Below are 13,440 nucleotides of genomic sequence, written 5' to 3' on the forward strand. Positions count from 1 at the left end.
TGGTCTGTTTGTAAAAAAGAAGAAAATAGGTGTTTGAAAAGAAAAATTAAGGAATGCCTATTAAAGCATCTCTGTATTGTCCTGCAAGTAAAACTTGTTATAAACCCACAAATAAAAGTCCTTTTCAAAATGTCTTTTATAAAGGCTGGGCCAACAAATAAAGACTTAGAAAAATCTTCCACACATTTTTATATGAATGATTTTTATAAAATGCTGTGAACAGACTCACATCCTCTTTTCTAAGCCTGTAAAGAGGATGTCAGAAAAACAGCCACAAAGCCAGATAAGAAACTGCAAAAAAAATTATTTTCACATCCATTATTATTTTAAGAGGGCTTTAGCTTTGAAGGTCAGATGTTAAAAACACTGAATTACAAATGTGATTTTCCATGCTCACAGAAAGATGAAGGCTAAAGACAGTTCTGAGATTAATTACTTGTATGTAATAGATTCAATCATAACAATTTTTTTTTTTCAAACAAAAGTGTAAGACACTTTAACTTAATGGCAACATTCTGCAACTTCCAAACAATTTTTCTACACATTCTTTCAGGAAGACAGCCAGTAATTGGTCTTTTAGCAAAGCATAAGTTGGCTGATTGCCCAGCTGTCTTTTTTGATGTTATCCTGTAATTTCATTCACTGAGAGATTTTTGGGAAATTGGACTTTTACTGGTAATAGCTAAAACAAATTTTAAATTAAAAGTAAAAATATTTTATTTACTTGTAATTGGTATTAAATTTTAATGTCTTTATTGCATAAAGGTATTTTTTGAACTTAAATTTTATGTTATTTACAACAAAATATACAAGGCAATGTTAAAATATCACATGTCCATCACAACAGTGCACAGCAGATCCTACTGGGTGTCCACTCACATCCAACTTGACACAGAGCTTGCTTCCTTTGGACCCTGTTAAACAGGAAAGGGAAAAAATTTACTTATTAAGTTTAAAAATGTGTATTTACACAGAAATGACTGAACTGAGCTGCAATGATTAATGGTATCTGAAAACATCCACTTGAAACCAGAGTTATGAGAATGGAAGGCTACTGGGTTTTAACATGATTTCTCAAAATAGGTGTTCTCTTCTTTCTCTAAAGTTCTTACCTCCCCCATTACTAACTCCTAAATACAGTTTAGGAATTTTCTGCTAAAATTTTCCTAAATACAGTTTACAGGAATTTTCTGCTCTGGAAATAGTACCGGAGAGATAATTTTTCAATTGGATTTCTTTCCTTACTCTGCCTGGAATGCTTTTTCCCTTTCAGCTGTCCCTTTTCCTTGTACCCTGTCTGACAGACTCCCGAGAGACTGGCTGTACACTATCTCAGAGGAGATTTTCAGCTCTTGGAGCTTGCTAACCTACACACGCTGCCATCAAACAGCGCACATCGAGGGATCCAGCCCATATCCGCACTGGTACGTGCAGCAGGAAATACCTTCAAGATACCAATCTCAAGACTGGGAAGCAGACTGACAGCCCCACTAAGGAAAATCTTCCCATTTCTCCCATCACTGTTTTCCCTGCCAAAGGAGCAGTCCTCAAAACAAAACCTCTGGGATGCTCAGTTTCCCCTTTACAAGCTGACTGGCCGGAAACGTTTTTACATTCTTCACTGTAACTACAAAAATATTTTGGTATGAAGCAACTCAAAAAGGACCAGTCAATGCTGAACAGAGAGAACAGGCATTGGATTGATTCCACCCAATACGTAAATGCATAGATAGCTAAGTAAGAACCAATCATTACTTTTAAACTTCCCCGGTGCATTGTTAGGAAGAAACAATTCTCTTTTCAAGTGGCTTCACAGTGACAAGTGTTTGCAGTGATTTTGGGAAAATGTTTTTAGGACTCTGGATGAAAACCACTGCCATCTCTCCACCCACACCCTCTCCACCTTGCATTTTCCCTCTCAGTCCTGGTACACTGACAACCAGGTTCCACTGCCAAACATCACAGATGCAGCACTTTGTTCTGTATTGCTCTCAGTAAATAGCTCTCAGTAAATAGCTCAAGTTCCCAGCTAAAGTATTTTTCTTACTTTCCCCTACTGAATTCAGGGCCAGAGATTCCCTTGCTCTGTCCCCATCAGCTTCAGTCACAGAGGACAGGGGGAGCTCACCCCTCACCCATGCCATTTCACCAGGAGCAAAGGTGGCAGTAGGAGATCCCTCCTCAGCAGGTGGTTATGAAACACTGCAGAGCAGCTGGGCAGTGCCACGGTTACTCAAGAAAAAAGAATACATGAAGAAGTAGAAAACAAGATCTTGATTTACCTTGACTAATCTTCCTCTTGATTTGTTTTTGAAGGAAAAATATTTTCCCCATTAAATATACACAGCTATGAAACCACAGCATGGCTGGGGTTGAGAGGTGTCTCTGGAAGTCACCTGGACTATGTCCACAGATTTTAAAAACCTCCAAGAATGAGCATCCCACAGCATACCTGGGCAACCTATGACAGTGCTTGGTCACCCTCACAGTGAAGTGTTTCTAAATGTTCAGAGGGAACCTCTGGTGTTTCAGTTTGTGCCTGTTGCCACCAGTCCTATCAGTGGGCACCACTGGTTCTGTCTTCTTTGTACCATCCCCTCAGTATTTACAGACATCAATAAGACCCTCTGAGCTTTCTCTTCTCCAGGCTGAACAGTCCCTGCTCTCTACCCCCTTCTCATAGGAAATATGCTCCAGTTCCTTCATCATCCTCATGGCTCAACCAGATTCATTCCAGTGTGTCCATGCCAATCCTGTACTGGGAAGCCCAGATCTAGACACTCCAGGTGTGGCCTCACCACTGCTAAGCAGAGGGGCAGCATCACCTCCCTCGACCTGCTGGCAGCACTGCTCCTACTGCAGCCTGGGATACCATCAGCCCTTAGATCAGCCTAGTGTCTTTCCAGCTTGCTGGCCCCCAGCCCATCCTGGCACCCGGGGCCGTTCTTCCCCAGGAACAGGACTTTGCACCTCCCTTTCTTAAAGCTCATGAGGTTCCTGCCTGTCTATTTCTCCAGCCTGTTTAAGTCCCTTTGGAAGGTAGCATGGCTCTCTGGTGTATCAGCCACTCTCCCAGTTTTGTGTCATCATCAGGCTTTGCACTCTTGTCCCATCATCCAGATCATTAACGAAGATGTTAAACAGGACTGGATCCACAACTGACCCCTTGGATAACTCTGTCATTACTGACCTGCCTCCAACCAGACTTCACTGCACTGACCACCACCCTTTGGGCCTGACTGGTGCTTTAAAGACTATTTAAATGCCACTTTTTTCCATAATCAACTGAAGAAAGACCAGTGTTCCAATAAATACATATAATTAGCTGTTGAGATACAAAACTCCGTTCAGCTGAGTAAAATAGCAGGGCTAAGTCAGGTCTTTTTTTCTGCACTCAGGTTCCCAGGCTACTTCCTTGTTCTCTAGGTCAGCTGCCTGAGCATTGGCTTGAGGAGGGCAGCTACAGAGCTGAAGCACAAAGTAGGTCAGACTTGCTGAGCCAGCCTCATTTCACTGAAAACAATGCAAAGGTTCTGGCTTGTGCCAATATCTTGTATTTGTTTCTGTTGGGCATGCAAAACAAATCGCTGCTGGCACTCTGCAGTTGTCAGGCACAGGGCTCATACAAGGAACATTTATTGTTAGTGAGGAGGTTTTTAAAATTTGTTTTGGGTTTTGTTTTTTACTAGCTAACTAGCAGGTATTTTCTGCTTGCCATGAAGACCAAACTGTAAAATTGCTATGTAAAAATCTGCCAAGGTTCAATATACACAAGAAAAATTGTCAGACAGATCCCAAACCTAATGATATGCATTTATATAGCCATTTCTCTTGTGCAAATTCTTTCTCCTTTATCTGGATAGCTAAAGTTAACATTGCAGTGACCAAAGTAGAGGTAAGAAATCCTCCTGCCAGATATTCTCAAGAAAAATGCTGCAGCTTTGCTTGCAGAATTCCCTTCCTAAATTGGAAAATGCATAAAATAGAGTGGAGATAAATCAAAGAGAAAGGCACAGAGATCCTGATTGCTGGCTGATCTGCCCAAGTCTCCTGAAAGACAACTCAGACTTGTTGCTAAACAAATGTGCTCAAGCTGATTTGGAAAGAGCTAATTAGCCAAAAAGTAAGAAGTCTGGATTTCAATTATTTCAACATATTGGAAAACACAGATTTTTCCCAAAATTTAGAATTAATATTTGTAATAGAGAACAATGGCAAAAATGCATCAGTGGCCAGACTCAATAGGAGCTTGAAGAATTCTGCAGCTCTCGAACGGAGGTAGCACATACCTTAATCAGCTCTGGAAAAAGTTCTTGAATCCCAATGTCCAGCAGAACATAAGTTAACTAAAGGAAAATACAGAAAATTAAGGACACTCCAAGGCAAAACTACTGCTTTTTATTCTTAATTCTGAGAAAGAGCCCACGCCTCTGCTATAACAAAAATTCACTTTAGGAAATCTTGTGCCAGAAGGCAAGTTTGTCAAATGCAATGAGTTACCTGTTTGTTGAGCACAGGCTGCTGCAGTCCATCAAACAGAAGCCTGATGCCTTCATATTTAGCCTCTTCCCCAATGCACTTGCCTATTAAATCTAGACCAAATTCCAAAAACAAACACACACGTCATAAGGAAGTACTGCAAAGCAGCTTTATGATGCAGTTATAGAACTCAATTAATTAACAAGAAAAAACCTGTTTATATTAAGAGTTCAATTCTTTTCTGTCTCAAATGGTAAATGGAAAAAAACCTCATACTTTTGGGTTCATCTGTGGAAACCCAGAGCACCAGGAATATTTCTCTATCTGCTCTAGAGTATCCTGACCCCCAGGAGAGCACTGACTTTGACCCTCATTCATAGAGAAAACTTCCAAAGCCTCAAGGTAAACTAGAAACCACAAAAGTGTGAAATAGATTGTAGAGATTGTAGAGAGTAGTGTAGTATGTCAAATGGGTAAGAAATTTAGGTTTTAGGATTTTTAGTGTGTTATAAATGGGTTCAAGATAAAGGACATAAGGTGTTGTCTTGAGTTCATTTTACTTCCTTCTGCCTTCGTCTTCCTGAGTTTAAGTAGTATCTTGTAATTGAGTAAAAAATCCACACTACAGGTCTTTAAAGGTCAGGTATTAGGTAAGAAAGGAAAATATTTTAAGTGTCACCTCTTAATTGAATATCTTAGGTTTTAACTAGACTTAAAAGGCCTTATAACAAGAGATTGGTAACCATTTTTATACTGTTTTTACTGCACGCAGAGTCTGGTGCCGACAGTGTGCTGAAGTTTTGATAATAAACAAAAGCTAAAGACTTAACAAGTCCAATGCATCTCTTATTCCTAACACAAAACTTCTCCAAGAGGGTCTCCCCTACCAAGGGAATCCCCAAAGAGTTGCCCAACTTAAGACCCACAAACTCACATTCATCCTTTTCTCCTTCCTTTCCTTAAGGGCTCCACACCCAAATATTACTACACTTTTTGTAATAGAAATGTTTTGTTCTAATGCACTGTTTAATAAACCACAAGTGCATTTTAAAAAATCACTCTCAATTAAATTGGCCCCTTTCCTAGTTTATACAGTGCAAGGATAACTCAGATGTACCTTCTAGCTTAATGATGTGCCTTTTTTTAACACGGTTTTCATCTGGATAAAATACAAACCATAGGAACATTCAAAAGATGAAAAATTACGGTACTATGTACATGTGTAAAGCTTTTGATTTCTATCACCATGTCTTTATTAATCACTATGCCACAACCTCAGTCAGCAACACTTAAATGACAAAACTTGAACTGCTGGGTTTTTACACCTGGTATTCCAGTAAATCTCAGCAGCACAATTATTTGATTTGGAAAGACAGTGTGACTGTATTTGGGTTAAATATGTGCTTGAACAATTAACCACACTCATACAGGCAGTCATGGGATACAGAACCTGGAATGTATCTCATCATTTCTTCAAAAGTCTGCTTTGCTCGTTTCTGTTTATCCTGGAGAGAGCGAGGCTCAGTGTTCTCACAGAACACAGCATCTGCAATGGAGACATATTGAAAAAAAATGTACCTTTAGGCTGCTACACATCACTGACACAGAAATATGTTTTGGATTGTGGCTTCAAAATGGAATTTCTTCTCTTTATTTTGTTTAGAAGGGAATTCTAATCTTGTCAGATAATACTTTTTGCTTACCTTAGCCTGATCAAATCCAGAATACCCCTCCTGTTTGAAGGACAATCATCTTTTCACAATTTGTTCCATTCTTTTCTAAGTTTAACAAATTCTCTTTAAAGTTTGGACCAATTCCATTTTAGGTTAGCTATGATCTTCTTAATCACAGCTTTCCTCAAGCTTTCAAAACTATAAGCAGTGTTTACACCTTGTCCTAAAACACTGTCTGGAACTGTCAAAAACTTCAAATTTACCTATGAAAGACAAAGCAAGTACTGCTATTCATCTGAAATAATAGGTGCTCAGTTTTGGTTTTAGGCTCTGAGAGTCTTACTGCACTCCTTTTCTGCCTTTCACAAGCTTCATTTTTGGTTTGATAAGGACAGAGCTGCCCTGACTCCAGAGTTTTGGCCAGATGCATTGTTTGGATCAGACTGCAGTCACGTAATACTCTACAGTTGTGAGGTAATTAAACATTTTTTCTTAGTTGTCCTTCCCTTACTTGAAGGTCAGGAATACTCAAGCCCTCTCAAGATCCAACCACAACAAAGGGAACCAAAAAATTAACAATAAAAGACTGATGTAGTACACAAGTAAAGTAACTTGACAACTTAATGAAACATTTGTGTTGCTACAGTAAACCATTTTATTCTGTTTTTCTTGTTCTTTGCACACCTGGGCAAATTACTATTCATAATACTTTTTTTCTGTAATCATCACTGACAGACAACATAGGTGGCTCAACATCTTTCCACAATAAGCTTTGAAGTTAGTCCAGGCCCACTTGATTTTTGATACTCCACCAGTGCTAGTCAGCATTGCAAAGTTTAGCACTTGGAAACTTCAGTGACAAACACCAGACTAAAGCAGCATTTTTTCATCAAAGATGTAACTATTACTGACCTCTCAGCAGTGTTATCAGAGAAACCAACCGGTGCTCCTCAAATAGCTGTTCTAACTTGTTATGCAAGTAATAGTCTGTGTACAGTTCCATTGTGTTTTTGAAGAGAATTCTTCCTCCCATCAAGAGATGATGCAGCCAGTCAGGAATGTGGAAGACTACCCTACCTGTAAAGTCACAGCAACATCTATGAGTAGGAACATATATGAGGGTCTCCTACTGTTCATAATAAAGGAATAATTTATTCAAAAGAAAAAAAAAAAAAAAAAAAGAGATTGCAAGCAAGAAAAGAGTATTTCAGTTTTGTTAGTGCAGCACTGAAAATATCAGTATTCTCCACAGTGCTTATCAGATAGTTCCTTTAGCTATTTATGTTAATTTAACAATTCCAATTCCCAGAGTCTACCAGCAGCCTAGGTAGACCTGAGAAAAGGGATGGGATCTACTCTCATAAACTCATACTATTGAGATGCAGAAAGATGGAGACATAACAAAGCAACTAAGCAATGATGAATGATAAATGACATTTTAGCATCACAATAAAATCTTCTAAGGAATGACCACGTTACTAAGTTGCATATTAGCTTTAAAGTGTTGAGTTATATATGACTGCTACAATAGGATTTCATTTCTTACCAGAGACTGCAAACTTCTTATTTGTCATGAAGTATATGAAAAATTAAGAGAAATCACTTCTTACCAACATACATTAAGTAGTCATAGACTCCTTCTACAGTCATCATTTCCAGGAAGTAGTTTTGATTTTGTCGTCTTTCTGTGTTCTCAGACCGGTTTGCATTATTCTTGAATAAATCATTAAAAAGCTAAAAACAAAAACATAAGACTGAAACCACCACATTCAAAGGCAAAAGGATAGCCACCAGATCTTTGGATTGGTTTCTTTTTATAAAAGCAGCTTCTTTCCAGGGCTTTCAAAGAACTGATCAGGGGCATTGATTTGTTTAATCGTTTCTGGTTTTGTTTTTTCAAATCCTTCACTTTCCAAAAAAGAGCACATCACATGTTGCCAAGCCAAAATACCCGGCTTCACAACAAATCAGCACTGAGACATTAATTCATGAGCCCTTCTGCTCCCACTACCTTCTTCCAACCAAAACAATTATATGATTGTATGCATCTAGACATTTATCACAGGCTCAGATTTACTTGATGCACCCCCTTCTGAAAATGAGGGGCTAAGAGGATACAGAGCCTGTCTGCCTTTAAATCACAAGGGAAGTCTACAACATCAAAGTATTCCTAAAAGCTCCTGTTGGTTTCCACTTTGAAATAAATACAATGGTTTCTAGACAAAATATACAAGTTTTTTTACATAGATAAATACCTTTTTCCCCTGCCAGTTTAATTATTTATAGTAAATCATCATGAACTAATATTTGGGTTTCTTTCCATTTACCTCATTTCTCAGTTATATTCCTTTAGCCTGCTATTCTCCTATGTCATCACCTTCCTCCCTGATCCCTTTATTGTCTTGCCTTTGGTTCTTTCTGAAAAGATACTCTAATTCTTGCAAAACTTCAAAAGGCTCTTCTCTACACACCAAAAAGGGTCCCAAACCACCTAGGCAGCACTCCTTGCCTCCCCTGTCCCCAAGTCTCTGAATCCTAAGAGAGGGAAAGGAAAAAGTCTCTAAATCCTGATGCTTTCCATGTTTAATATCTAGCAATCCCTACTAACAGTTTATTTAAAATTAACTTACCCCCAAAATAGTTAATCTAGATGTAAAATAGGATTTATACAAGATACTCTATTATGAAAAGTTCAAAAGTTTATGCCAGGGTTCTAAAAAAAATGCTGGAACTAGAAGCAAATGCAACATAATCACAGAATTGCCTAGGCTGAGGTGATTGCCAGTCAAAGAGGTTTTTTTACCACTCCCAAAATAACATTCATTCCAGGGAACAGGAAGTAATTTGTTTATATATGGTTCACTTTCTGTACTGCAATTCTCCCCAAAATAAATAAAGCCAAAAAAATGCAAGTCACAACATCACACAAGTCTCTAAACAGAATGCTTTGCACTCTTAGGAAAAATTACATCGGACATCTGGCAAGAGTCAGGTTTTTGACCTGTACTCCTTCAGGTCCTCTCTTTTGTTAAGTGCTGAGCTACTGGTATTACCTTCTCAAGGTTCACTCAAACTAAACAACACCAACTTATTACATAAATTACACAGAAGGACAAATATGGTTAATGCACTTATGGATGACTGGTATTCAGGAACGTAACAAACCTAAAAAGAACACATAATTATTCACACCTACTTTATGGAAGCATCTCTGGTAGGTTACTTAAAAACTCTGTATAAACTGAAGTCTACAGCCTCCTTAATACTGAAAGCAGAACAGCAGAAAAACCTTAGCTGTAGCACTGTAACTTAAACAAGAGCCTCCTTTATTTTTTAGATACACCTCTCGACCTGACAAAGGTGATAAATACTGAGCCAACTCAAAGCAGCCAATTGTGCAATGTAGACATAGGTTCAGTGTCTGGAGGCCAAACTAAATCATTAACAGCAATATGGTAGGTAACCTATAAAAAAATTAAACATGTAGGCCAGCTTAGGGCAAAGCTTTTTGACTTTCAAGTGCTATTTCCTCTTTTAATCCAAACCAAAAGCAGCATCTGAATGCTGACTACACCGCCATACACAGCACATGATCTGTGCTGTACCTTAAACAGTAATGGTTCCTTGATCAGAGGCACACTTTGAAAGCATTTCAGAATGCAATCTACAATGTACTGCAGCAGCCATAATACAAAGTGGCATCAGACCTCTACTTCCATGTTTTACACTTTTCAGTATCTTGGCTCAGAAGAAATTCAAGTGAAAAACACACAACTGGTTATCTAGCACAGAAGTTGAGATTATACTCACAATTCAGAAAAGCACAAGATTTTGCTTTAGATGTTTCTGTGCATCTTAATATTTGAGACTAACACCATGAACTTCAATGCTATCATTATTTGTATTTTTAAGATTAAACAATAATAATAACCATGAAATATTCTTAAAAGGCTTACAATGAAGAAATTCCATGAATTAGTATTGATTAATAATGGGAGCCAAGCTCTTGAAGTCAGTGAAAGATAAAAGGCCTGTATTAAGAAAAAAACCAAAGTAATCCCTTGTACAATATGCTACCATGCCTTATTGGGAAAAGCAAAGGAAGCACAAATGCTCATATAAAGTGCCTCACAGAAAAAAAAAAACGTTACTCAATGGTAAGTGCATATGCAAACATACACCCATACATTCCAGCACAGGTGTGAACTGTACAAAAACAATACCACGACTATGAAATATATCTACAGCCAGAGGCATAAATGTCTCTCCTGTTCTTCCTCCTCATTTAGAAAGTACAGAGGATTATACAAAAATAATATAAAGAAAGATTTTATGCAGCATCTGAATCATATCAGTCAGTGTAAGAGACCACGTCTTCCTCCACGTAGCTACTCAAACACATTTATAACACTGCTGGTGTTCCAAAAACAGCTTTTATTGCTGTTGGCAGGCCATCATAAGCCAGCAGAACAACGCCTTTACTGGCATATTTTGCAAAGTCTGCATCAGCTGAGAAGTCATGACCTATTATAGCAAGTCTGACAAAAGTATGTTCAGAAGATGATCAAGCTAGTTACAGACCTTCAGAACGAAAACATGGCCAGAAATCCTGCTAGTGCCCCTAGGAGAGGGAAGCACAGATTTTTGTGCATTTGCTTTTTTTAACCTGGCAGGTTGCTAACTCTTATTCTAGTGGATCTGATACAGAATGAAATCCAATTGCTCCTGGTTATACTGGGGTTGACTACCCACTTTCATAGTGCATTTTCAAATAGAAGTCTTTCCAATATTTAGAACACACAAACATACACACACCCCAGGAACACTCAAAAGGAAGGAGCATGCAGAAGATCTGTCAGAGCATTAGGCACATTTCTGACTGGGCCTGCTCAGACAGACCTTCAGGCATTTCTTAATTCAGCCTGCTGAGGAAGAGGGAGCCTGCAGGTACCCCACTCGTGGCAGCACTGGGGACCATGCATTGTAATCTCAGCACAGCCCAACATGTTGCAACTGAAATAAACAGATCCGTGTCAGAAAAGACACATGAGAGCACAGTGGCAATACAAGCATAAGGTGGAAATCGACTACCATTTACCAAAACATTGAAGAACTCTCTTGCTCTGAGATAATGTTCTTCTCGCAAATGGGCACTCAGGAAGCGCTAACCTTTCATCTCTTTGGCTGCCTGCCAGATCCCCACACAGGCTCCATACAGACAGCTCACACTGTCCTGGTACAGACGTTTGGCATTCACCTCCTTCTCCAGAACTGAGGTGCCTTGCTGCTGCACAGCAGTTACAGAATCACAGAATGGACTGGCTTGGAAGGGACCTCAAAGATCATCTAGTGACAGCCCTCTGCCATGGGCAGGGACACCTTCCACTAGACCAAGCTACCCAGAGCTCCATGCAAGCTGGCACCAAATACTTCCAGGAATGAGGAATCCACAACCTCTATGAGCAACCTGTTCCAGCACCTCACCACCCCCACAGTTACACATTTTTTCCTAATATCTAATCTGAACCTACTCTCAGTTCCATTTCCCCTTGTCCTGTCACTAAATGCTCTTAAAGTCTCACTCCATCTTTCTTGTAGGCTTCCCTCAGGAACTGGAAGGCTACACATCTGCACAAAGATGTCATGTCTCACAACAGAAGTGAAAGTGCAGAACTGAACAGCTCAAGTCTATGCCACACATATCTGAGGAGTAGGATAGTGTGTTACTCCAGTCTGCCTTTGGTCTGGCCTTTGGACTGAACACCGTCAGTGTCTGCATTCCTAGACAGCATTTTCCAGCTTGGCTTCATCTGAAATAATTTTAGTTAATGAGTTCTAAGACAGCTCCCTAGTATGAGAGAAAATGTGTGATTAATTTTCCCCACTTCTGTAAAATGGGAAAGGAATGTGACTTACTGTACCTTCTTGTTATTTTCAGAAGTGGGACTCAGAATGGTGAGTTCAGGCCTGCTTGGTTTAGGCTTGGGAGATTCACAGGAGTTGATAAAATTCATGATGAATGGCTCCAAATGCTGACCTTTCTGAAAAAAGTTATGAGTGACCTGTCACTTGCATAATTGTAGGAAAGTGAAAACAAAACCAACAAAAAACCAAGAATTTTCAAGCAAAGTTTTGATTAGCCTGTAACTCAGTAATCTCATAAAATTAGCTAATGAAGTTAAGATATTGGCAACCTGAAAGACTTACCTCTTTCATCAGCTTTCCTGGAACAGATTTTATGATTTTACCTACAATTAGAAAGAAAGAAAGAAACAGACACCTTCTGTTATCTCTATCTGATTTTAAAGACATTTTGCTCTGCTAGATTTTATGTACTCATTGTCTAGTAGTTATTTAAAAATACAATCATTTAAAAAAAATCTGTTTGGTTTTATTTGATTTGGCACAAAACCCTAAGAAAATAGTCTTGCACATAACCAGCTTGTAAACCTAGTAATTACTACCTTTCAAGAAAAGATACTTAGAAATATACAGATTATTAACCTGAATACTTAAGAAAACAAACAGACAAACAAAAACACAATAAAGTACTATAGTTGTAAAGTGATACCATTTAACTATTCTAGAGTTTAACCATAAATAGCTCTAACACTGTAACAACTGCTAGTACTGCTACAACACCAGTACAGGCAAAATTCCTTGTATTTAAGTTACTCATAGAATCATAAACATTTATCACAGAAGAAATCAAGATAACTCAGATTCTCCTCTTTCTGTGGAAAAATCAGCAAATCTGGAGAGATTCTATGGGGAACCAGCCTCAAAAACCCTGGTGAATAGAATTTTCTAAATTGGACAAGTTACAGACATGGCTTTAATGATCAGCTCTTGTGTCCTGATAAGGCTATCAGGATATGGCACAGTAACTTTGAATGCTGAAAAATGAAAGTGTCTAGGACTAATTTTATTTTAAGCACTACAGTTACAGTAACATTTTTCTTATCTACATGTCATTAAATATGGAATTTACATCAGAAAGTATGTACAGTGATCAACTGGAAATAATAAAAACTGTCATCCTCACAAAAAGCCCTACCAAAATGCCAAGACTTGTTATAATGCTCTTTATGGAAGTGAAGCACAGACTCAGATAGGAAATGCACTACAGTAAACACCATAATTACAAGCTTTTATAAAGATGCATGGTTCACTCTAGAAGGGAGACCCAAAACAAAACCAAAACTTTTTGACTGGAGGCTGAGAACAGAAATCTCACTCAACAACTCATGAAGCAGACCTAGAGAAGGGCTGCCCTAGCAGGACCACA

The 13,440-nt window shown here is 38.6% G+C and overlaps 1 protein-coding gene across 5 annotated transcripts in view; it reads right to left on the reverse strand.

The window, feature by feature from the left end:
* Positions 1-692: 692 nt before the first annotated feature.
* The window catches only part of SNX14 (sorting nexin 14), a 45,967-nt gene continuing 33,219 nt past the window's right edge, over positions 693-13,440 (reverse strand). For all 5 annotated transcript variants that reach the window (XM_030267550.4, XM_030267548.4, XM_030267549.4 and 2 more), the window contains 8 exons: positions 12,360-12,400; positions 12,074-12,193; positions 7,763-7,886; positions 7,065-7,229; positions 5,930-6,025; positions 4,501-4,592; positions 4,290-4,346; positions 693-914 (listed from right to left, as the gene is read on the reverse strand). In XM_030267550.4, coding sequence (XP_030123410.3) covers positions 876-914; positions 4,290-4,346; positions 4,501-4,592; positions 5,930-6,025; positions 7,065-7,229; positions 7,763-7,886; positions 12,074-12,193; positions 12,360-12,400 — 734 coding nt within the window. In that variant the 3' untranslated portion in view covers positions 693-875. The remainder of the gene's footprint in view (positions 915-4,289; positions 4,347-4,500; positions 4,593-5,929; positions 6,026-7,064; positions 7,230-7,762; positions 7,887-12,073; positions 12,194-12,359; positions 12,401-13,440) is intronic.

The sequence above is a fragment of the Taeniopygia guttata genome, chromosome 3 (genome assembly GCF_048771995.1).
Source record: "Taeniopygia guttata chromosome 3, bTaeGut7.mat, whole genome shotgun sequence".
NCBI classification, from domain to species: domain Eukaryota; kingdom Metazoa; phylum Chordata; class Aves; order Passeriformes; family Estrildidae; genus Taeniopygia; species Taeniopygia guttata.